The sequence below is a fragment of the Arvicola amphibius genome, chromosome 17 (genome assembly GCF_903992535.2).
Source record: "Arvicola amphibius chromosome 17, mArvAmp1.2, whole genome shotgun sequence".
Classification (NCBI taxonomy): Eukaryota; Metazoa; Chordata; class Mammalia; order Rodentia; family Cricetidae; genus Arvicola; species Arvicola amphibius.
Window position 1 is genome coordinate 2,152,091 of NC_052063.2, and position 25,752 is coordinate 2,177,842.

Consider the following 25,752-nt stretch of genomic DNA (forward strand, 5'->3'; position numbering starts at 1 on the left):
AGACTGTAAAGACACCCATCCACTTTGGCTCTGGGCCTTGCGTCATCCAGAGGCTTAACTCTGAGCCCAGACAAGTGAAATGTTTCCTGGCAGCAAAGTTTCCATATGCTGGGGGTAAATTATCCGGGCCGTTGGCTTCCTGCAGGAAGCAGTTCACTTTTAATTGTCCTCTGTATACATGGGCAGCTCATTACCTGTTAGCCATTGAGTGTGTAATATATAAGTTACAGAAGAATAAGAGCCAGCAGGGTCAGGGACTCTGGTCTGAGATGATAATTGTCAAACCTCAGACTATAGTAAGTCACCTGAGATATAGTCTTTGGTATAGTGAATTCCAGGTCGGCCATGACGACATAATTAGACCTCGTCTCCAAAGAAACAAGAATCTCCTCCCCACTTACCCCCTTGAACCCCCTAAGCCAAACCAAACCCTTGTAATAGCAGGTCTCCCGCCTCTCACCCAGTTGGGGCATCCACTGCCTATTCCTTGACAGTTGCTGGTTCAGAGGACCTGCCTGTCCCTCTTGGCCAACTCACTGTTGGCATGATCACCCAGCACTGCTTGTCCATGTACTCTCTGTTCACCCCTCTTGGTTCTTGCCAGGTTAGCCGTGGTCACTTGCTTGTGTTTATAAAACCTTGACTCAATACAAAGAGTGCAAATCCGCCCTGAGATTCCTTAGCCCTCAGTTCCCCTTCTTGCAACATGGGGCCATTCTTGGCACAGTCCTTGAAGAGGGAAAGGATGGGGGCGGGCACAGGAGAGTGTGGTGTGACTGAATCCACAGTGACATCCTCGTGATTGTTCTGAGCTGACCCAGGCCGGGAGACCAAACTTTGTTATTTAAAGTCCTGAGTTAGAACACATTGTTTTTTTCATAGTGGAAGAAAAATGGAAATCATCCGAGCAATCATTTTGTTTCTGATGGGAGTTTTAGAAGGAGAAAACTCAGGGTCAAGACAGGTCATTGAGGACCGTAGTTTTCCAAACTTCTTGCAGTGGTGGGCAGCCTCAGGGCACACACACAAACAATTCTTGGCTTCTCCCCATTCTCCCTACCCGTTGTCTGCAAAAACACCCATGTAGGAACGTGAATAAACAGGCTGGAGAGGAAGGCGAGGAGCCACCTGCCCTGAGGCAGAGCTGGCACGGGTCCTATGGCGCCTGTTGAATCCTGGCAGCTCGCTGCTCCACACACAGTGGAGGGTCACTGAATTGATTAGGGTTTGGGTTGCAGCGTAAGCTTCTGGGTGGCATTATCATGATCTAGGCAAAGACTTGAATAACGGCCCTCTGGTGATCTGGGGAATCTCGGGTGTGTGTGTGGCCCGTGTGGAGCAAGGCTTTGCCCTGAAGTCCGTCCTTGTGTGAGAGGCCTCAGATCTTGGCTGTGCAGCAAGGCTGCTGCTCCCCTGCTGTGGACCCTGCTTACTAGGCTGCCTCTGGTTCAGTGTCCTGCAGCTCTTTTGGTGGCACGTGGAACTGGAACGTGGCAGGCGTGAGATCACACCTTGTAAATGGCAGAGGGGTTGCCAACGGGTGTTGCTGGGATTAGATGTGTTCTTGTTCTCCGTGATATTTATGATTAGCTTCTCCCTGGGAGGCTCGCTCCCCCAGGCTTCCTTCCTTCAGAAACCTCATTCCAAGGAGACCCATTTTACTGGCCTTTGGACTTAGGGATTCTTTGACCCTGTTGTTTGCCATGTCAACCTTCTGTTTTTTGTTTTGTTGTTGTTGTTGCTTTTAGTTTCCTTTTGTTTGTTTTTGTTTCTATGTTTTGAGAAAGGATTTCACTGTATAGCCCTGACTTGCTTGGAACTAATTAACTCACTATGTAGATCAAGCTGGTCCTGAACTCACAGAGATTCTCCTGCCTCTGCAGTGCTGGGGTTAACAGCATGCACCACCGTACCATGTCCTTATCCCGTGTTCATCCTACCTGTATCCACAACCTCAGGAGTCAACAGTTTCCAGGCTTAGTGTCTGCCTATAAAATGATGTTGTAGTTAAGGACCAAATGAAATAAGTTCTATGGACGTCAGCTCTTGCTCTCAGTAGGGAACACCGTCGGAAGTTTGGCCTGGTAGCAAAGGCCCGTATCCTAGCCAGCCAGGAGGCTGAGGCAGACACAGACCTATTTCTAGGCCAGTCTGGGAGACCCTATATCTAAATGAATAAATAAATAAAATAGGGTGGGGCATGCAGCTCAAGTACAGTGCTTACCTAGTATGTACAAGACCTTGGGTTCAATCTGCAATACTGCAAAAAAAAAAAATATTACTATCAGGTATTACAAACGTTTCTCTCTCAGGACCAGAGACAAACAGGCAGAACTGGCTCCTGAACGTGTGGTCCCTTGAATAGCATGACTGCCTCACTGAGCAGTTTGCTCCAAACCCAGCATCCCCAGGTCCCACCCCATACTTCCAGATATAGAATTTATGTTTTAACAAGATGCCCAGGCATGTCTTGTTGGAGAGGTGCTGTTTTAGGATAGTCTCTGCAGGCCAGTACTGAGCAGTGTATAAGTAACTATTCATACGACAGGACTGAGGACCAAAGAGACCTGCCTCTACCTTGGTTAGAGCGTAGAGTCTCCCTCATGCCCCCAAGCAATTTCTACTGTATGCTGGACCTCTGTGGAAATGTATTTAAATTTCAACCTGTGTTTGCTACCGTGTAAGGATGGAGGAGGATGGGGATGTGCTGGTGGGCAGCCTATGTTACGACTTGCTGTGGCTAATGACTCCCTGAGCATGACTCAGGACTTGCAACATTGCTTCCTTCAGCCAGGCCTGGTCTATAAACATTGCCGTTCAGTGAGCAGATGTCCAGGCTGTTTAACTCCATTGACAAGTGAGAAAGCAGAGCCGTGAGGTCTGCGATTGCCCAAAGCCGCCCTGCCAGGAGAAAGCCTGTGCAAACTGGTCTCTGCCTTTCTTTCTCCTGCCCTGGCCTTGCGTGTCACAAGGTCAGCATGGAGCAGCCACCTTGGAAGAGGAGGCCCCGCAGGCTGCATGCAGGGCAGGTGGTTTGTGGTGACTAGCCAGTGAAAGAAAATCTGCCAACCCCGAAGAGAAGACCGAGCCTGTTACATTTAACAAGAGAGGGGAATTGGCTGGGCTAAGTGTGCCTCCGACAGCAAGCAGTCGGCACAGGGCACAGGGCAGAATCCACAGCTCCATGGCCAAGCCTGCCGCTACTGCATACGGTTTCCACATTAAACTATAGGTGGCCTTATTTAAAAGTAGACTGTTTTATACGTCTCATAGTGCTGTCTAGACTGGGGGACATTTATGATCGTGGCTGCGGTAAGGCAGACATACACACCTGAGCCTCTTGCCCCAAGCTCGCCCTCTGCCTTGTGCTGGGAAGAAGTGGAGCTGGGATAGGAGGAGATGTGTGATTTAAGACATCTGGCCATCAGTCCTAAGCTCTCTGCTTCTTTCCATGATCTTTTGTAGATGTGTGGGCTGAAAAACAGGGGAGAGGGGCGTTTCTGTATAACGCCACACACGGCGGCATAGTTCTTAAACGGCTCAACCACAAGAATGGTGACACCTTTCCGTTGTGCTTTTTTTTGTCTCTCACTGTCTGTATCTCCACTGCCCCTTGCCTTGAGGACATGGTGGATGGATACGTCCTCTTGCATGTGCAGCCTAGTCAGGGGCAGGTGCTCAAAAAGCCACGAATCATGAAGGCCAAGGTCATGTGCACTGACCATTGCATTTTCTTGTTTTGCTATTGGGCATTTGCAAGAAGGAAGTTTGGGGTGACCCTGAGGTTGCTTTATGGGTTCAAGTTGTTTACCTTCCTGTCTGGTCTGAATCTAAGGGTGCAGGTATCAAAATGTCCTCACAATGGCTTCACCTATCTTGAGCTTACCATTTTAAGGTGACAGTTATATCACAAAACCAGGATGGTGCTGTCCAGTCCTGCCTTGACTTTGGGGGGAACCAATACCATCTCCACACGGAAGACCTCCATTTGCTGTGTCTTGAGAAACCAGGAGGAATTCAAGTTTGCTTTGAGGAAGAAAGGAAGGGTCTACCTATGGGACACTGAGTAAAAGTGACCGACATTTCCTGAGCAGTAACCTGGCCCAAACATATCTTAAGCATTTCACATGCAGAGTTTGTAGGGCCCAGGAAACAGATTCTGTTAGTTCCTCATAAATGGAGAGAAAACTGGGGTATAGGTTCTATAACCTGTTCCAGGCCACACAGCTAGAGGATGGTTTCAGCTAGGGCACCAAGCCATGCTTCTAACATTTACCCACATAATATCTGTGGCATTCGTTTGGTTTATCAGTCACCTTCTTGAGGCAGATACCCACGAAGGGTTTGTGATTATGGGTCTCTCTCTTTTGCTTGTCTGGGTCCTGCACGGAGAGGCCTAGTATGCAAAAAACAAGAAAAGAAAGAGGACTCAGTTGTTACGAAGAAGGCGGAGCGGGGCGGAGCGGGCTTAGACGAGCAATGTGGCCATGCCAGTTGGAGGGGAATGGCACGAAGCAGAAGCCGGCAGGAGAAGGATGCCAGGATTCACAGCACACACAGCCCGTCTTGTGCGTTGGATGCACACTGAACACCGACTCGTAGGATCGCTGGGACTGTTTTCTTGGTTTGCCATTAACTGGCTGGCTGACCGTGGAAGGGGCCATCTCCACATGGGACCCAGTGTCTGCCTCGGCTGCTTTCAGTGGCTTCTAGCTTGTGTTTCCCCTGACTTCCCAGCACTGCATTCGACATTTTCAGTGGCAGGCACTCTGCAGTCGCAAAGAAGCTTTGGTTGCGGGGACAGTCACCCTGGTTTTTAGCAGTGTGGAGCCCTTTGAGTTTCTGCAGCTCTGAGTCAGGCTTGAAGCCCAGCTGGAAGCCTTGCCTTGGCAGAGGCACCGTGAGACCCCTGGCCTGTCGTTGGACCCTTGCAGGGAGTAGACAGAGGACTCATTTTCTTATGCATTAGAATGTCCTTACTTCTCTGACCCTGGAACATGAAGGAATGTGTCACTGTTGTGATTTGACAATAGAGATTCCTTGAGGCCAAGCTCAGCTTGCTGCATAGCCAGAGGGGTGGTTTCTGTCCTTGGCCCATCTTTAGTCTTGGAAGGAATGTGGAAGTTGGTCCAGCAGCCACCCACATTCTCCAGGGCCTGTGTGTGTTCACTGTCTGTTTCATCCAGGAATCGGCTCCCAGGATACAGGCCTCACTCAGCCAAGAGAAAGCTTCCCTATGATGGTTTTCCATCTGACGTAAGCAGAGGAGACTTTTCTTGCTGCACACTGAATGGGGCCATCATGAGGACCTGTGCAACTCTGAGCCGGCATTGTGGTTACAAGGGGCCTTGAAGTTCAAAGGCACATTCATCTCTGTGCCGTTTTATTTAACCAGACCCACGGTCCACCCAGGATCTAAGGGGAGTGGTGCCTCCATTAGATCCCCAGCTGTGCATCTCCTGTGTTACACCTGTACCATTCTTGTTTGCCCGCAGAGACAGGATGTCAGAGACACCAGAGATCATATTCATGTGCAAGTATGGGCAGCATCATTTAGCGTGTGTGCCCCCCCTTTAAAGAAAACATTTTGCTTGTTCATTTACTTGTGTGTGTGTGTGTGTGTGTGTGTGTGAGTGTGCATGCACCTGTGTGCACATGTGCAGGTGTGTGTGCTCATGTATGTGTTGTGCATGTGTGTGCATGCGCTTGTGCACATGTGTGCATGTGTGTGTACGTGTGTGCATGCACACATTGTGTGCATCACAGTCCATATGTGATGGTCAGGGACAACTTTACTTCTCCGGAGATGCTTTTCAGTGTCTGAGGCGGCTGTCTTGCTTCTCCTGCTGCACTGTGTGCTCCAGGCAAGCCGACTATGGCCTTTTCTGGCAGGTGATTCTCATTGCATTCACTCCCCTGTCACCAGAGGAGTGCTGGGCTGATAGACAGGAGCCGCGGTATTTGGCTTGCGCCTCCCTCCCTTCCCCAGGTCATTCTCTGCAAATTTGGATTCCCAGACACTGGCGGGGAGCTTCTGGAATCGACAGGTTGCTGAACAGAGAGAAGCTGCCATGCCCTTTACTTTGCCCTGGTTCTTTGTAATCGACCCTGTCCTCGGAAGGGAGGAGGACGCAGGATCAGTCTAAGCAGATGTGTGAGCGCAGCCTAGGTTGCAGTCTTTGGAACGAGGGGTTGGAGGGTGAACTGGCTTTATGGTTTTTGTTTGTTTGGAAAGTCATCACTGCAGCTTCACAGTGAACTGAATGCTTAGAATTTCACCTTCCATGATCATGTTTGGCCTGCAAAGTCCCTCACCTTTGCCCCTCTTTACCCCCAAAGGATCAAGAGTCCTGTAATAAATGAATCATGCCTGGTTAAACAGCCACTGCTTAAGGAAGAAGACCCAAACCCCAGGCTGTTATAAATGAAAGGCACGGCAAGGTCGCTCCGGAGCTCTGTGGTGTGGTTGTCGATTTGGACAAAAACTAACATCTGTATTTATTTTCCACCCAGCCCTCCCCGCAACAATGGCTGGTTTGCGTCTGTTTAGCCCTTTGAGTAACATTTCATTTCCTGACTTTATAGGTTGCTATAAAATCCATCCGTAAGGACAAAATTAAGGATGAACTAGACATGGTTCACATCAGACGAGAAATTGAGATCATGTCATCTCTCAGCCATCCTCATATCATCGGTATTTATGAAGGTCAGTAATTCTTTCCCCTACTTCTGTACTACTAACCATTTCACATACCACAGGGACCTTGCCAAGACTTTGAGGTAATTGCCCTTCTGGGCAGGAGCCAAATAGTTTGGCTTCATGATATAAAAATAGCCAAGCATTATCTCTTCCTTGCTTACCTTGAATGCAACCAGATACGTGCCGGGCAGCTCATCTGAGGCATGCACGATCTCTGGCTACTGCCTTCTTTCCTCTTCCCCATTCCTTCGCTTTGGCTGTTGCTAAGTAACCTGTCTTATTGAAAACCAGTATGTTTTTTTTTTTTTTTTTTTTTTTTTTTTTTAAAAAAAAAGGCTGCTTGCTTGGTGACTAGTAACAGTGGGTCCATTGTCAATGTCATTGTCATTCTGCGAACTGACGGCCACGTCCGATGAAGAGGTCCTGCAGGTCCTCCCTGCGGATGAAGAGGTCCTGCAGGTCCTCCCTGCGGGTGAAGAGGTCCTGCAGGTCCTCCCTGCGGGTGAAGAGGTCCTGCAGGTCCTCCCTGCGGGTGAAGAGGTCCTGCAGGTCCTCCCTGCGGGTGAAGAGGTCCTGCAGGTCCTGTTGGAAATGAGTGCAGAGGGTCGAAGAGGCACCGAGAAAGAAGTACCCCAGAGGCTGCGCCAGTGGAGCCCAGCTTGTCGCTGGCATTCATAAAAGCACAGGGCAGGGAAAAGCCCGTGAAAGGCTGAGCTTCAGTTTAGCTCTGGTCCTTTACCGGAGGAAATAGAATGTCTACACCTCTCACGACCTGCAGCTCCTCTTCATTCTGTAAAGACATTCCACGGGCCGTGACTGTGTCGGCAGAGACGGAAACACAGACATCAAAGCCAGGGGACAGTTTCTCTCCTCACTCACAGATGGACCAATAATTCTTACCTAATTTTTAAAGAAAACTAATTTCTCTTTCTATATGCAGTTTTTTGTTTATTAGATTATACTGCTCAGGTTGTTCTTGCTGGCTTTTATCATTTTATATCACTGTGTCAAAGAAAGATTTCCCATAAAGACATTTTACAAGGCTTTGTAATATTTCATTTAGGGGCATTGCCATAATTTATTGAGTCGAATTTCTTTTGCCAAACATAATTGTTACTCCAGATTTTCTGGTTGTTATAAACAGAGCTTTATTGATTTCCATTCTGATAATTTTCTTATGGGAAATTACTTTTAAAATTATTTAGTCCAGTGTTTTCCATATATATATATACACACACACACACACACATACATATATGTAAATAAAGTGTATTTTATTTAAAACATTTTAAATACATTTAATGTATATGTTAATATATATAAGCATGTAGTTATGTATATTGATATTTTGAGACAGGATCTCACTATGTAGCCTTAGCTTGTCTGAAGCTCATAGAAATCCTCCTGCCTCTGCCTCCTGAAGGCTGGAATTATAAGTGTATGCTGTCGTCACCCTGGTCTCCCCAGATTATTTTTTAAATATGGGGTTAAGTCAGGAAAAAAATGAACTTTTTTAGAAAGTGAACTTCCTTTTCATTTTGGGTCCACAAAAATGTATCAGGTGAAGGGAGCAAGATGGTATCCCTAGGTTTTTGGCTGTCCTTCATCTTTTCTCCCTGTTGCTGCTCTGCTAGAAGCCTGCTTTTTTTCAATCGCAGGGTTTGTTTGTGTGTGTGTGTGTGTGTGTGTGTTTTCTTTTTTAAGTATTTGTGCAGTTAAGTAAGCAGCATATAATGGGGGCCACAGGAGCTGCAGAGTCCAAAACTTCATGCAAATGTGGGGCATCCTGGCTGATCCTTAAAGGATTTTTGGAGGGAAAAGTTAGAAGAAGAAAAAAAAAGGAAAACCACTTTCAAAAATAAATCTAATCTTGCCTGGTGAAGGAGGGGTTTATGGATGTTGGAAGTGGGTAGATATACGAATGCGGGCCAGGGTGAATTTATTTACTTTTTGAGGGGTTTGCTCTGCATGGGTCCGTTACCATGGAAACCCAAGCGTCCGAGCCTGTGATACATGAGCATGGCTGTTTCTGGGTTGCGTGGCCTGACAGTGTGATCAGAGCCTGCACCCAGCGTGGGCTTCTCAGGGTTCCTGTTTAGGAGAGCCACCCGCAGTAACTGACATCCGGCCCTGGAGAAACTGACTTCGGGTCAGCATCAGGGAGGCTGGGAACCAGACAGGATCAGTGGGGAACAGGAAACCATTGTCCTCCCGAAGGGAAAGTGCAAGACGAATATTCAGCTGCCAAGGTCTATCCCTCCTAGAAGATTCTGGAAGAATCTGCATTATAACTTTAAAGACGGCTACTGATGGGAAGTAAAGTCCTTTTGGTGACTAGGACTGACCGCTAACATGGCCTCAGGAGGGAGCTCGGGCCCAGGCTGTACCTTGAGAGAAGGTTTTAGGCAATCAGAGAAGGGCTTGAGTTTTGAGGTCAGACAGATTTGGGGTTCAGCCCTTAGAATCATTCCATGTGTGTGTGTGTACATACACGTGGAGTTCAGAGGACAACCTGCACATTGTTCCTCAGGTGCCCTTCACCTTTTGTTTGCAAGAGGGTCTCATTGGCCCGACCCTTTGCCACATAGGCTGGACTACTGGTCAGTGAGCCCCAGGAGCTGCCGGTCTCTGCTTCCCCTCTCACCATATGCAGCCCCTGATCCAGCTCTTCACATGGGTTCTGGGTTAGAAAGAAGGTCCCCATGCTTGTGAGTCAAGCCATTCACCAACCTTATCAGAAAATGTGCTTAACTTAGATTAATATATTATGTGTTACATTATTGTTCATAGTCTATAAGACAGAGTGCAGTAGACTTGAGCCCTGTGTTAGGAGATTTACGTGTATTTGCCTCATTTAGCCCTTCTATCTGATAACTGAATGTGGAAATTTTGGCTTAGAGACAAAATTCATTTCCTAAAGTTGTACCACTTAGTGATTATAGGGTTTGGCTTTTGAATTCAGCCAGTGACACTGACCCAGTCTATAGGGCCTATGGTGGCCTGCGGGGACCCTCGTTGAGGGCTAGTGTCGTCCCTGTGAGATACAGAGAATTCTGGCTTCACAGAGAGCTGTCTTCTACATTGATAGCACCAATTCCAGCTGTGTGGGTATAGTAGATGCTGTCTCTGCCCATTTCTTTTGAGAAGAAGCCTGTATCCCACACCTGTCGGCTCACGAAGCAAGTGTTTTCTAAACTGTGTACTCTCAGGGGCTGGAGAGATGGCTCAGAGGTTAAGAGCACTGGCTGCTCTTCCGGAGGTCCTGAGTTCAATTCCCAGCAACCACATGGTGGCTCACAACCATCTGTACTGAGATCTGGCTCCCTCCTCTGGTGTGTGGGCATACATCGAGGCAGAATGTTGTATACATAATAAATAAATAAATCTTTAAAAAAAAAGAAAAAAACCTGTGTACCCTCAGGCCCACCAGTGGTGACTTCACCACTCTGCTGTTTACCAGATCTGAAACTTGATTTCTTCCAAGCATTGTCTTTCCAGAAGCAGACTCTGGGGTGGACTGTCCTGTTGACCCTCTGATGAAAATGATTTCTCCTCAAATTTGTCAACTCTGTGCAGAGAAAAACCACTGCTGGCTTCTACTGCTAAGTAGATAAGAGAAGAGGCCTGCCCTTTCTAATGGATGGTGCCCAGGTAACCTAATCAGGAGCCAAGAGAAATCTCAGGCAGCATCCCAGGGTGTACCCTGCTTCCTACTCAAAGGAATTCCATTCTTTCAGCAGGGAGGCGATTGACAATATGGAAAAACAGCAGAAAAAAAGAAGTATAGGAGTTTTCAACTTAGTTTCCTAGAATGGAAAAGATAAAAACAGATTTTGTCTGTGGTTCTGATTTCAGGACTGAGTTCAGACATCAAAGGCAGGTTGTCTCACCCCCACTTCCCCTTTGAAAGCCCAGGAAACCCCATCCACAAGCCCTCTGGAGACTAGCATCTTTATGGAACAGCACAAGACTTGAGAGTTCCAATGTCCCATCTGGCAGGTGTACATACGTATGGCATCTGAAAGCAGAAATGGAGGGTGGTCCTGGGGGGAGATGCAGTCTGGGCCGTCACTGTGTGCCCTCTGGGGTTCTGGATATCGCGCTTCCTGGCCGTATTTGATTGCGTCTCTTTATTGGCTCTTTGTATAGGGATGTGCTGGGGGTGGGCGATCCTTTCATTTCCTTTATCTTAGGTAAAGGGATTTCTGGTTTCCTGTGACACAGAGAAAGATTTATTTTGGTATTCATTACTTGTGCTCAATCTCTTTAGTAAGAGTGTTTACAACATTATCTTTAAACTTAAAAAAGGAAGCAGTGAAGCAAACGTGCACCTCTCTTGATCAGCACGTCAGTCTCCCGCGCCGCCTTGCGAGCCTACACCTTGAGAAGAGGTAGGAGCTCGTGTTCTCAGATGAGCTCTGGATTCCTACCACAAAGCACTTGGATGAAGTTGCTGTCTGTGGAAAGTTCCTCCCATCTTTCTAGAAAGCAAATGAACATAGGTTTTCATATTACTTATTAACCCCTCCATCCCTTTTCCTTGTTGCCAGGAGATTATGGTAGACACTTAAAGCAGCTGCTCACACCCATAGTCGAGAGAGGAGAGGGAATGGAAGGTTGAACAACTGCTTGTTCTCAGCTCTTTTGCATCCCTTATACAGTTCAGGGCCCAAAGCACAAAGAATGGTGCTGCCCATGGTGGGCAATCTGCCTGCCCACTAATGTAATGAAGGCAAGCTCCCACAGACAAACCCTCAGACCAGCCTGATCTCCAAAGTCCTTATTAACATTCTCTTCCCAGGTTTTTCTACCTAGTTGATGGCAAAACTGTTTCTCCATCCGCACCACCCTACCCATATGTGTGTGTGTTTGTGCACACGCGCGCGAATGCTGTGCATGAGTACATGCCCATGGGTATGTGCAGGTGGATGCTAATTATTGATATGGTTTCTTTCTTGATCACTTGGTTTGAGTTGTGAGCACTAGAGTGTGGTAAGTACTCTGCCAAGTAGGCCATCTCCCAGCCCCAAATATGCTTCTTAAAAGCTGTCTGCGCTATGTGGCTTTATGGTAGACCCTTCCAGAAGGGGATATTTCTTTAGACCAGCCTGGTCTACAGAGTCAGTTTCAGGACAGTCAGGGCTATATAGAGAAACCCTATCTCAAAAAACCAAAAGAGGAAATAAATAAGTAAAGAAAGAAAGAAAGAAGAAAGAAAGGGAAGAAAAGAAGGAAGGAAGGAAGGAAGGAAGGAAGGAAGGAAGGAAGGAAGGAAGGAAGGAAGTAAAAAGAATCTGTGTCCCATAAATCCAAATCAGCAGGGAAATGAAAAGACAGGTCTGTGAGAAGGGCCACAGCCCACATCGGGCACCACAGACCCCCACCTGTGGCCAGGGCCAAGGTGATGGTGTCATATATCCCACAGAATCCAGGGAGGTCTAGGGGTCAGAGAAGGTTAGTGCCCAACCTCTGAGAAGTGAAGGTAGTTCCTGGTAACTGTCTGATGATACGTCTGAGTGGTATCCAAGGGCGGTCGGTCCAGAACCAGCAAAATCAGTCCTCTGAGTCGGAACCTCTGGCCTGCTCTGCCATCTGTTGAAGTGCAGGCTGCCAGGAGGGTGATGGGTCCTCAAGTGTGAGAACCACTATTGAGAAGGAAACCACAGCAACTCAAACGCAGAAAGCCGTTTATCGGGGGATTGCTAACGGTGGAAGCACCTCATATTTTGTGGGCTCTAGTGTGACAATCCAGGGGTCTTGCGAGGCAAGACGGGCAAGCAGGTCCTGATTTAGGATAGGCAGTCTTGATTTGAGCCCTCACAGAGGCAGAGATGGTGGAGTTGACCCTGCGCCACTCACTTGTGTAGTTATTTGCTCTTTGCTCATTAAAAATGTGTTGAGCTCTTAGGTTCCAAGTGCTGTGCTGGCAGGACAAGTGTGGGAGCCATGGGTGTTGGGGCTGCCTAAACCATCGGAAGCCCAAGTTCTTTGTCTGTACACTGGGACAATGTCTTGATACTCTGTACAGCTGTAGGATTACATGTGCAAATGAATAGAACCGCTGGCTATGTGTTAATAAATGCTAAAGAGTATTGTTTGTTTATTTTATCACATGTGTAGCATGTATGCATGCGTTTGCATTTGTGTAGGAGTATTGCATGAGTGTGCATGCGTTTGCACTTGTGTGTGCGCAAGTGTATGTGTGTGTGTGTGTGTGTGTGAATATATGTGTGTGGGGGGAGGCAAGATTGATATTGGTCTTCCTTGATTGTTCTCCACCTTGTGTATTGAGGTGGGGTCTCTCACTTGAACGCAACACTCCCTGATACAGCTTGTTTCTTTAGCCGCCTTGCTCTGGGAGATACTATTTCTATCTCTTGTGTGCTGGGATTCCAGAAGGGACACAGGCCCATTTGACTGTCACACGGTTCTGGGAATTCATGTTCTAGTCCTCGTGGTTGCAATGTGGCAAACACTTTCCCCAGCGAGCTGTCTCTATCCTGATTATTATTATGTATATGATATCTGAAGATAAGTGAGATGCCAGATGCTTATTGGTGTGGGTGTTGGGTACTAGCACAGTAGGCGGAGACCATATTAACCAGGTCCCTTGTTGGCATATTAGGTACATGTGTTGGGACTAATTGAGTCCTGGCTTTCAGCTGCTCTTGCCTGTCTAAAGCCTTCTAATTGAAGTTACTAGAAGCTGTGCCTAGCTTAGAGGATCAGAGGCTGGGATTTCCACCTGTTGGCCATTGACTGCAGTGTATTTAAGCCTCCGTGGTGCTATTAAAGAGGGGCTTTTTGGTACCAGTGTTGGAAGGTCTGTGTGTCGGTCTGTATGCGTGTGTTTCCTCAACCTCCAGCCCCTTGCCTGAAGCTCATGAACTGGGTTCTAGCGCATAGAGCGCAGATGGGTGGGGGGGGGGGCGGTGCGCAGCACGCATGGACACTCCCTCCGATAGCATTTGTGACACTAATGTCTGCACCTCAGCCCCAAGGCTTCTGATTGAATTGGTCAGGCTGAGAAATGTGGAGTGATTCTTGCGACCAAGAGGACGATAACCTCTTGAAACCTGTGTTGGTCTAACCATCTGTCATCAATGAGTCAGAGAGCGCATTGTGGCCACAGTCACCAAAGAGCAGTGGTTGACACCTTTAGCCTTGGGTTGACTTCATAAGAAGCCATTTGGATGCTGTCCTCCTCAGGGGTCCCATGAAACCCTTTGTTGAACTTGGCAAAGCAGCGTGCTAGGCTTATGTTTATTCTTTCGAACTCGAGGAAAATTGCTGGGTCTTGATTTAATCCACCCTCCACTGCCAGCCTCCCAAGTTCCCAGTGAAATCCTTGCAGACTGGACCCAAGTGCATGGCCCTCCTCTGTCCCTGAGTCCCTGAGTCCCTGAGGGCTTTTCTTGCTGCTAGCTGTAGGGGTGAGCGCCTCAGCTGCATGGCAGCACAACCACATTTTAAATGAGCTTCCTGCTAAATTAGCTCTTTGACCTTCAAGTGTATTATTTTCATTTGATTACACCCAAGTCATTTTTCGAGAGGCCGGAGATTAGAAATAAAACAAACTCAAAACTAACGTTTCTCCCTCCTTGTCTTGCCTCGCCCTCCTGAGTTTCCTGGAATTCAATTTTTTTTCTAGTGTTTCAAATAATGCCACTTGTACTTGAAGCTAATTTTTTAAAGACTAAATAAAACCATATTGTGTTTAATATAGGGCCTTTTGAGATGAACTGAGGTTGCTTAATCATTTGCTTAGACCATCAACAGCGTGCATTTAGGAAGGAAAGCTCATGGGACCCCAAAGAGCGGCCCTTTATATGGCTACTGATGGAAGATTGGGTGACCTATGACTTCTGTCCAGGTTGGTTTGTTTGGGGATTCATATGCTTCTCCCCACCACTCAGTCAGTTCTGACACACCTCATGCAGTAACCTGTTCTCTGTGGTAGCGACCTCACTGGATGGTGATGGTTGTCCACTGAGCAACACCATGGAAACAGAGACCCTGGTTAGGACAGCTTTGCTTGGAAATAGAGACATGGTTTCATCTTTGGGAGCATTTCCAAGCCAAGGACCCGCATCAAGTAGCTCGTCGTCTGTCACTCCAACTCCAGGGAATCTGTTATCCTCTTCTTACACGAGCAAGTACCCACACTCACAAACTCCTGTCTGTACATAGACATGCATATATCTTATAATAGAAATCTTACAGAGAGAGACAGAGGGGAGAAAGAGAGAACTGGACTTTATTTTGCAGGGGTTCATAGGAGTCTGATGTCTGTACAAGTGAGTTTACTGCCTTCACTCACCCCTTTCCCCCCTCTCTCTCACACATACACACACTCACACTTACACACACCACCACCACTACCAGGAGGCTGGGTCTAGTCCAGGCTGGCACCCTTGAGACCTCTCTTCTTTATCCTAGCCTTGTTCTTTGATATCCTAGAATTTGGTATTGGGCCCCCACAGCATTTGTAACCCTGGCATAGGGACAAAATTCTTAGTGAGCCTTCATCGTCTCCTCTCCCCCAGACAGTCCCCATACCTTGCTTTTTTTTCCAGTTGTTTGACCTTTTGAGACTAGGTCTCTATAACCCTGACTAGCCTCGCTCCCCAGGGTCCTGAGAGTCAGGAATATACCCGTACCCCTCCACACCCATTACATTTTCATCTCCTTTTCTTCTGGATCCCCCGAAGTCTACCTCTGGCAGCGGGTGGCCAGCCTGGGTATGGCTTCTCTCCAGCATTCCAGCCAGCAGCCAGAATGAGCGCTGGTGTATTGTAAGACACGTGTGAACCAGAAAGCCTTCCATTGTCCAAACTGGGAAGTGCCTGCCTGTGATTCAGCTCTGACCACCCCCTTGACAATGGGAGCTATTAGTGCAGCTGAATTTTCTCACCCTCGCTGTGGGGGCTCCCAGACATCCCAGGACTGTTTCGCGAAACTGCGAGCCCTTGAGGTGTTTGCAGTTTGGTTTTTGGGGCATGCGCTTTTTGAAGAATTAATCTTGTAATGATGACTAATTAGGCAGGAGCCAACTCTTTCAAGAAGATATTCTTGTGTTTCTGAAATTTAAAAAAAAAAAAGCAGGCTAGGAGTTTCCGTGAGAATCTTCCTTGTCTTTAATCAAAGTGAGCCCCGTGGGAGTGGAAAGTACTTCTGTCAGGTTGAGGACATCTATAATACTGTCGCCGTCTGGTGTGAGAAGTACCCTGGGCGGACAGAGTCCAAACCAACCACGAGAGAACGCTGGCCAGTCCGTCCTAACTAAGCTTTGTTCCTTTTCCTTAAAACTGGCAAACCAATTTCCCTTCCTCCCTGGCGAGTCCACATGAATCAAGCTCTCCGTCTCCACAGGAAGACAATTTTCGTTTTCAGAACCATCCGCCACCACCCAGAGCATCCTGTAAATGGATCCCCACTTCACTCTCCTGCTAAGAGGCCTAGTATATTTGGTTCAGAAATGGCCAGTGGTTGGTTAAACACCCCAGGGTCACCTGACTCCTTGGTGTTTCTCCCTGACCAGAATATGTTTTGTTTTTATCTTAAACACTTTCTCAAGCTACACAACTTGTGTTATTAACCTTGGGGGCAGCAGAAGGGAATCGTTAGAAGCCCGTGTAATTAATTAGCACAGTTGTGAAAGCCAGGCAATCAGAAGTTGGGGGACGTGGATTGTCAGAGTGAATGCCTGATAAAATTCAGGTGGAATGTGAAGGAACAGCCGTTACTATAGCAACCAGTCTGTTACCCCCCCCTCCCCACCACCACCACCCCGAAATAGAAATAAACAAAAAACAAGGAAAGTAATCCAGGTTGGGTTTTGGGAAGAAGCAAGACACGGGTAGAAGAGAGAAGAAGTGTCTGGGTAGTCTGTACCAAAACAATAGGGATAGCATCTGATTAAAGCAAACTCCTCATCCTTTGGCCTGTTGGGTTCCATGCGTATTCTTCTCTAAGAACCTTTTCAGACTCATTCATATTTATATCACTGGTTCTTCTCTCTGGTCCTCTAGATACTAAAAGTATGAGCCATCCAGTTTGGCTCATGGATTATTTGGTAGACTCTGTTCATTTCCAAGTAGGACACAGCTCCTCCAAGGCAAAGGCCCTGCCTTGTCTTGTTTTAGCGGCTTTAACACATAGCAGAATGCTCAGACCGTGACTTCAAAGGCTGATCGAGTGTGTCCAGAAAAAGCTGTGAGATGGGCTCCATGAAGGAGAAACTGTTGAGCACAGCGCCGGAAGAATGAATGCATGGAGGGAGAGTCATAGTAAAACCATGCCCAACAACAGTGCCTACGGATATGCATCAGAAGACGTGTGGCGTGCAGGCATGCTCCCAGTTGGGCTGGAGAGACAGCTCAGTAGTTAAATGCCTTTATTCTAAAATCCACAGAAGCCATCCCTTTGGTCCCAAGCTCCTGGCCCCTTGAACCTGTTTCGCGGGATTTTTGTGATCAGTCCGTGCTGAGTGTGTGGCGTGCAGTCACTGGGGAAGAGAGAGAAACACGTTGTGTGGGAAGGCGAGGTCACTGTCCGGCAGGAAGTGAGTTTTGAACTGTCTCAAAAGCCCAGGATTCCCGAGGCTCCTCTGGCCTTCCTTTCTCTCTTTTCTGCTGTCTTGGCAATGTTTACTCACCTGCTTGGCTGCCTGGGAGCTTCTCATGGCACTGCCTCAATATTTCATGCATAGTCCTCTTCTTGCTCCTCTTTCCCTGGGACCTGCTAACACTTCGGTTTGCTGCTTTTCTCATGCTGTTTTCCAGCAAACCTGTCATCTCCCTCTCTTGACTTGGTAACATCTTCTTTAATTATCCTCACTGCCATCCCTATAGTAGGTGCTTTATGCTGCTTTGTTGCCTTATTGAAACCCAGGCTGGGCACCTCAGGGTCCTGGCACAGTGCTGCGGGCTGACTCAAGCTGAGCTAAGTTTCTATTCAGGGCCTGCAGTTTCCTGGTAGGGCCTGGCATGCCAAGGGCCGCCGTTTTCCTTACCATTTCGGAGCTACCACACTTCTGGGTGAAAACTGTCTGGCCAAGAGACACAGGCTTTCATTTTTCAGAAAGGAAACCCTTCCCAACTGATGGAAAATAAGCTTTTGCTTTAGTGACTAATAACATAAACACAGACAAGATTTCTGCGCTTATAAATAACCAGTTGTAAGAGCACCCAAGGGGAATGGCGCATTTTGTAAGAAGAATGGTCACGAGTATTCCTCCCACCTCTCCCAGAGTGACCTTCCCTGTGGGTAAGGAGTCTCAGGTCTTGGGTGCAAGAGCTGGCCGTTCCTCAGTGCCAGTTCCCAAAACCTTACCCTTGGCTATTGTGAGAACTGGGCTGTTCTGGAAGAGGAATATCTGTTGCCCAAAAGATGGGTGAGAGGGTTCTTCAAGGGGGACCGAGACACAGTGCTGAGTCAGCTCCGATCCTGCCCCCCCCCCCCCAAATACTCTCAGTGCCGTTGCTTCGTGAGAGTCAGGCGGAAGGACTGGGTGGTAGCAGAGGCCACGCTTGGAGCCTGCAGGCCGATTGCACCGTCCTGTCCTGGCCCCGCTTGAGTTCTCTGTAGCCATGGTGATTGTTCTGAGCCTTGCTCTACCAGGTGTTCCCCTCTGTAAACGAAGACGTTCAAAGGGACACACCCAAATGACACCATTCACACAAAATGCCTCTTAGCACAGGGCTGGCACACAGTAGGCCCACGGTACTTGGTGCTGTAGTTAAGAAAGAACTCAAGAGCCTTCTGCAGCCTTCTTGGCAGAGTCGTTATGCTCTCCACATGCAGGATTCTCTTTGGCATTTAGCTCATCGAATGTGCTATTCAAGCCTTGACTGTAAACGTGGCCTGCATCCTTTAGAGGCTGCAGATGGTGTCCCATAGCCCGGTCTAGCCACTTGGGGAATCCCATGGCCCCGCCGACTGCCTGTAACAACAAGGGGGTGGGTGGTCTCATTCAGATCCATCACATGCATCCCGTGTTTCCTGTACTGGGTTCAAAGCCCTTCCTCTGGATGTGAGTAGGACCATGAAGATGCCCTGGTTCACCTGCAGAACCTAAGATAAGAACCTGCTGCTCAAGGGCAGCCAAGCCCACGCCTGAGCTTTTTCCAGATGTTTCATCTGCTGAATCACCGCATCTTTCCCCAGAACACCTTCCAGGGTCTGTGCTCCAGGAAGCATAACCATACTGGTGTTCTGCTTCTCAGCCCTTTGGCAGTGGGGTGACAGAGAAGGGCTTAGAAGCCAGTGAGGGTGGAATTGTGGTGGGGTGACAGAGGTGGAGGGACCCAGTGCGTGTATTTTAGAGGTCATGCCATCAGGCCATGCCAGCAGAAGTTGCTTAGTGAACAATCTGTCACACTGAGCTATGTTAAAGTATGCAGTTGAAAAGGGAGGGGTCGGCTCTGGGGTAGTCCTGTCTGTGGGAGATGTGCCGCCTGTTCTTCAGATGACAGTCCCAGCCTCCTCTAGGGATGCTCCTGAGTCTGAGATGTGAGGTTTTTGTGTATTTTCGGTGTCAAAGCACTTAACTTTTTTCTTCCTTCTCCCTGCCTTTAAAAAAAAAAAATTGGCCTCCTGCTGCTTCCTTCATCAGCTTGAAATGCATACCTCGAGGCCACCTTCCCCCTCCCCAGAATTTATAGTTAATGAAAAGTGCACTCCAGGCTGGAGTCCTGGTAGGAGCCAAAGTGACTGGGTCCAGAGAGGCCAGCAGACACCAGGGCAGCCAGTGTTATCTGGCTGTACCCTTTCCTCTCCCAGCTTCCTACCTCCTTCCCCTTCATTTTATCAGAGAGGGTTGGCTGGATTGGAAGGAGCCAAAAGGAACTGGCAGGGCGGGTGACCGTCTAGCAGCCGGTGACAAGGTTTGGGAGGACACGGATCCAAGGCTTCAGGCAGGTTCCAGTTCAACTCAGTTGCTCATTGTGTGTGTGTGTGTGTGTGTGTGTGTGTGTGTGTGTGTGTTTGTGTGTGTGTGTATGTTGGTGCCAGGTGCTGGGGGTCCAGTAATATTAAAATAAACAAATAACAGCCAATGTTATTGAGTGCTGGACATACAGGCTTTATTTCAAGCATCTACCATTTAAGAAATGCATTCTAATTCCACTCACCTGTTATATTTGGTGTAACAGAAGCACAGAGAAGGCCAGCAATTTCCTAGAGTTCCACAGCCAGAAGGACAAAAATCCTAGGATTTAGCTCTCTCAGGCCAAGCTCAGAGTCCAGGCAGAGGAAAACGCATATGTAACCAGGAAGTAAGTTGCCATGAGTGAGTATGGGCCAGTATGTAAGAGGCAGAAGGCACATGATACACAGATAAATATGAGCAAAGACTTGATGCATGAATCCCTGACCAGGATAGGGACAAGGTGAGGGCAGGGGGAGAGGGGAGGGAGGGAGCAGCAGCTCGTGTGTAAATGTCAGAAATGTAAGGGGCAGCTCTGAGTTGTTGCCCACGCAGGTGGGCTGGGAACAGTTGAAGCTGACAAGGTGGGCAGAGGGAGGGTCTGGATTCTCTGTATCTTCTCAGAAGGATACACATCAAGACTCTTGCACTTAGGCATGTCTTCGCTTTAAAGACATCTTACACGAAAGCCCAAGAGACTCCAGACACAGTGGAGTGACTGGCTGAAGCAGGGTTGAGGATCTAGAGCCTCCTCTTCTCCTTGGCCTTTTCTCTTCTGCCCCTGGGTTGGCCTTGGGTATCTGTCTGGAGCCCTGAGTTTGTTCAGAACAGTTGGAGAGAGAGCCTTGACAACCATCGTGGAAAAAGGCACCCGTGGTAGGTGGAGTTTGTGAGAAGGGCCTCGGGCTGGAGGCAGGGCCCCCCAGCTCCAGACGGCAGTCAGGACTGCAGGGGTCTTGACTGCATTCCAGTCAAGACCCTTTACTCATGTCAGGAGCCAGAGCTAAGTTGGTTCTGCTCAGCGCTTTAGGAAGCCTCCTCCTTGGGTGGATCTACACTTGATCTTGGAAGTCCTACCTGCATAGAGCAAAGCTCACAACCTCCATAGGCCTCATCAGCCTCTTCCTCTTTCAAGTGGTAATATTTCAACTCTTCCCTGGTGGTGCGTTGTTAGGTTTAAATGAACAAAACAGGTCCAAGCAGGGCCTATAGGACCATATAGGACGAGATCGATATGAAACCTGGGAGGTCCAGATGGTTTGAGCAAAGAGATAACAGCATGGGGGGCAGAGAGGCGTTGCCAGGGATGTGGTACCTGGTCTGCATCAGATGGTTGATGAGTGGTAGTGTGTGTGTATCTGTGTAGCATGTGTGCATGCCTGTGAGCTGTGGTGGACGCGGAGGTCAGTGGAAAACCTCTAGAGTTGGCCCTCATGTCCCACGTTGTTTCCAACAGTCTAATTTGGTGCAGTGTAAGCCAGCCTGGCTCATGTAGTTTGCAGGACTCTTGTGTCTCCACCTCCCATCCCCCGCATAGGGGCACCGGTGTCACAGACACGTCATGCTATTGTATTGGCTTTTACTTGGTTTCTAGTGCTCTGAGCTCCCATCTGGGCAGCAAATACTTTACCTACAGAGCCGTCTCCACAGTCCTGTTAATTCTCCTCTATCCTCTCCATGGAGGACCCAGCAGGGGTGGGAGGGGACTGGGGAGAAATGATCTTGTTTATGGGAGTGGGTTCTGCTGAAAAGACCCAGGTATGCTTCTCTTAACTGTACAAGGTTTGTCTATGGACAGAGGGAAGCGACCATTGTCCCAAGTCCTCCTAATGTTGAATATACAGATCTGTGACACCCCCAGCCCCCATCTGGCTCAGTGGCGTCTCCACGGCCACGGGTCTTCCTTGCTCCCTCTCTGCAGTCCTGATTAATCCTGCTGGGTAACAGTGTTTGTTTGTTTACCTTCCCTTCCCCACAGTGTTTGAGAACAAAGATAAGATTGTGATCATCATGGAATATGCCAGCAAAGGAGAGCTGTATGATTACATCAGCGAGCGGAGACGGCTCAGCGAGAGGGAGACCAGACACTTCTTCAGGCAGATTGTGTCTGCTGTGCACTACTGTCACAAGGTACGGCGGGGCTTGCCATGTGGGCTGCAGATGGCCTTTGGACACCTCATGACACGCTTAACACTGTAAAGGTCTTGTTAGTTCATTTCACCCTGTGTGGAGAATTTGCAGAATGGGGAGAGAAAAATCCCCCCAATCAAATTCTGTGTGTGCGCGCGCAGGTGTGTTCATTTGTGCATGTGTGTATAGAGGTCAGAGGTCAATGTCAGGTGTCTTCCTCAGTTAATTCCCAGCTGAGTGTTAGAGACAGGGTCTCTCACTTAGCGTGGAGCTTGCTGGTTCTGTTAGACTGACTGGCTAGTGAGCCCTCAGGATCTGCCTGTCTCTGTGTGTCAGTGCCAGGGTTATAGATGTGCGCCCCCCCAACCGTTGGTTGACCTCTGTGGACATGAGAGACACTCGTGACCAGACGTATCCTCAAGGGACACTGGAAAGTACCACAGGCTGTACTTCCGCTGTCCGAAGTGTGTGAATGTGTGGATTGTGTCTGAATGGGACTTTCTTAGACTCATTCCATCTTCTTATGTCAGCCAGGAATGTGGCCGTGTGAAACAAACTTCTCTGGGTATTTCATTAAAGAGAATCAGCATCCCTGTTCTCTGTGTCTCTTCTCCGGGAGACTTGTTTCTTCAGTCACCTCCTCAGAGCTCAGATTAGCAAAAACAGTAGCAGGAATGCATGCCGGCTCTCCGCAGTCAGGGATTGTGGAGGTATTAGGAGCTGTCACACACACACACACACACACACACACACATTACAGAGACCCAACAGTAGCTATGCCGTCAGTTTGCTCAACAAGGCAGCCTCCTCTGAGAAAGCTATTGGTTGGAAGCCCATTCCCCATCGCATCCACACAGCCCCAACCATTTCTTTCAGTCCATTGCTCTCCCTGCTTCTCATCCCTGGGAGACTTGGGCAGACCAAGCATGGCTGCTGGGCAGAGCCCTGCCCTCAGCCCTTTGGTGTCCTCTTCCCCTTAAACTGGCTGGCTGCTCCAAAGTTCAGCTTCCAGACTGGTCAGAGCTCGCCTGAATGAAAAGGGTACAAGGTATGACAGTCCCCAGTGGCTCTGGTCTCATTGGCCGGCAACCACCTCTTCCCTTTCATCAGTCCCGCATCCTGCAGAGTGCCAAGAGGGACTTCCAAGTCTTTCTGGCTGGCTGCTTCGGAAGTATTCCAGACAAAGCTCCGGAGACTGGGTCAGGCCTTTCTCCAGCATGAGGGATGCAGGCAGGCAGGCAGGCAGACAGACAGACAGACATGCAGGCAGGCTGTCCCTGGGGCCTTATGCTCCGTGTCCCCAGCTGAGATGTCTGCTGCTCCCCCTGGATCCCATCTCAGACAGGGTCTGCATTGCCTGGGATTATATTGCTTTCACACAGCGGAATTACATTCCCACAAAGCATCCCCCTGCTGGTTTACAGGCTCTGGGGGAGAATGGATTCCAGTCATTTTTCCTTTAACCACACAGCAAGTGAGTAATGTGCTCCTGTCGCTGGGCACTGTCTGGGGAGCGTCCTGACGGCGGGAGCAGGCTGAAGGATGGAGGTGGAGACCACCAGGGAGGGTGAATTTCTCTGGTCTGTCAGACTGTCCCCTCGGCCCCGCCTCCCCCTAGCTCTCCTGCCGTGTGTCATCTCACCGGCTCCCGTTCAGCTCTCTCCTATTTTCTTATTGCAGAATGGTGTGGTCCACCGGGACTTGAAGCTGGAGAACATTCTGCTGGATGATAACTGCAATATTAAGGTAAAGCTCAGACAAGGCCCGGCTGTGGCGGGTGGCTGTGGAGGGTGGGTGTGGAGGGCGGGCGTGGCGTGTGGGCGTGGCGTGTGGGTGTGGCGGGCGGGTGTGGCTTCCCCTAGGCCTGGGTCTGAGGCAGCCACTCCCTCTGCTGGCAGGCAGGCTCTGGGAAAGACTCCCAGCACTTAGCTCACTCAAAGGATTTAATTCAGCCAGCAGGCATTAAGGAATCTACAATCTACCAGACTCTCTTTTCCCTGCTAGGACAGCAATGGACACAGTCCCTGCCAGCAGGAAATGCACAATCTGGAATTCCTATCACAAAAGTGACATACATATTTCCTATGTAGTTCAGTAACATACGTATTTCCTATGTATTTCAGTAATCATACGTATTTCCTATGTAGTTCAGTAACATATGTATCTCCTATGTATTTCAGTAACATACGTATCTCCTATGTATTTCAGTAACATACGTATTTCCTATGTAGTTCAGTAACATACGTATTTCCTATGTAGTTCAGTAACATACATATTTCAGTAACATGCATTTCATATGTATGCATGCATGTATGTATTGTGTATGTATGTATTTAAGTTCCCATTTACTTAAGATTCTCATAAGTCCCTCTTTCAGACAGCTTATGAGATGGGCAGTTTTTGTTTTATAATTCCCATACACATTGGGAAACCGAGGCACAGACAGGTCAGATAACATGTTCAGATAACAGTGGTTGGTGTATAAAGGTTGACAGCCCAGGTCCTTATCCCTATGCAGCTATGATATGACAAAAGAGCACCAAGTTATTTTAAACCTACAAGTCTTCCCCCACCCAACCCACTTCCTTTTTTTTTTCTTTTGAGGTAGGATCTCATGAAGTCCAGGCTGGTTTTGAACTTGCTGTGTAGCTCAGGATGGCCTTGAACTGATTCTTCTTCCCTCTACTTCCCAAGTGCTGAGGGTCGGGGCTAAGGTACAGGCAAACGGCTCACACCCGCTTTAGCAGCCTTTCCAGGCTCTCGTCTCTGTGACTTCCCACCCCTCATCTCTTCTCTCACTTATGAGCCAACTATGGGACTGAGAGCTAGGTACATTGGTGGTAGTATTTATTCAGAAAGAGTGACTTGGGTCTGGAGATATGCCTCCCCCCCCAATTAAGAACACTTGCTGCTCTTCTAGAGAACCTGAGTTTAGTTCATAGCGCCCACATTGGGCTGCTCCCAAACACCTGTAATCCCAGCTCTAGAGGATCATACGCCCTCTTCCGGCTTCTGTGGACATGTGCACTCACATGTGCATAGGTCTGCATGCCCGACGTGTACATACACATAATTAGAAATAAAAATCAGTCTTCAAAAAAGAAAGGGTAAGCTGGGTGATGGTGGCACACGCCCTTAATCCCAGTACTCAGAAGGCAGAGACAGGCGGATCTCTGTGACTTCGAGGCCAGCCTGGTCTGCAGAGCGAGTGTCAGGACAGGCTCCAAAGCTACAGAGAAACCCTGTTCTAAGAAAAAGAAGGGGGGGGGATGAGTGGTACAGTTCACTTTTTTCTGGCTGCCACTGGAGCTGGAGAAAGCTCTCCAGGGTTGAAGAGCCTCCTGGGGAGCAGTCTGGAAGTCCTGCAAAATAAGCAAACACCATCTCAAAATAAACGGAGCTCGCTGTATGGGTTTCATTATGAAATGGCCTCGGCACTCCCAGCCCTGCAGGAGCCCCCTCCGGTTGGACACTTGTGACGTGAATGGCTCAGTCCTGGTCACCAGAAAAGCCGTAGGAACAGTCTTACACCTTCCTCTTCTGTTGTTGCTGCTGTTGTCTTGTTGACATCCTTGCTTGAAAGAGTGGAACTGCTTTGGAGTTTGGACTCTGTTTGTAGAACATGACAGTCAAACGTCAGCCACCAGCGTCCTTTGACAGTCCGTGAAGGACACATCCCCATGACCTCTCCGCTCAACAGAATAGTTGGCCTCAGTCACATATTTCTGTGTCGTCCATAAAGTCTTATGAAAACAATTGGTTGAAGTCATTCTCCCTAGGAACAGGAAGTGAAATCTCAAGGTCTCTCTTTTCCTTTCCAGCAAGTTTCTGGATTATTCTAGAAGGAACACTATCAAGTTAAACAGTTATGGGTTGGGGCTATATTTTGGTGGTGAAGCACTTGTTGATCATGTGTGAAACCCTGGTCAGACCCCAGTATTGAAAACGGGGAACAGCTTATGGGCCGTGGGGCTTCCTAGCTCCTTGACAATGG

The 25,752-nt window shown here is 48.5% G+C and overlaps 1 protein-coding gene across 1 annotated transcript in view; it reads left to right on the top strand.

The window, feature by feature from the left end:
- The window catches only part of Nuak1 (NUAK family kinase 1), a 65,703-nt gene that overhangs the window by 22,053 nt on the left and 17,898 nt on the right, over positions 1 to 25,752 (top strand). Inside the window, exons 2-4 of the mRNA XM_038314551.1 lie at positions 6,586 to 6,706; positions 21,607 to 21,758; positions 23,439 to 23,504. Coding sequence (XP_038170479.1) covers positions 6,586 to 6,706; positions 21,607 to 21,758; positions 23,439 to 23,504 — 339 coding nt within the window. The remainder of the gene's footprint in view (positions 1 to 6,585; positions 6,707 to 21,606; positions 21,759 to 23,438; positions 23,505 to 25,752) is intronic.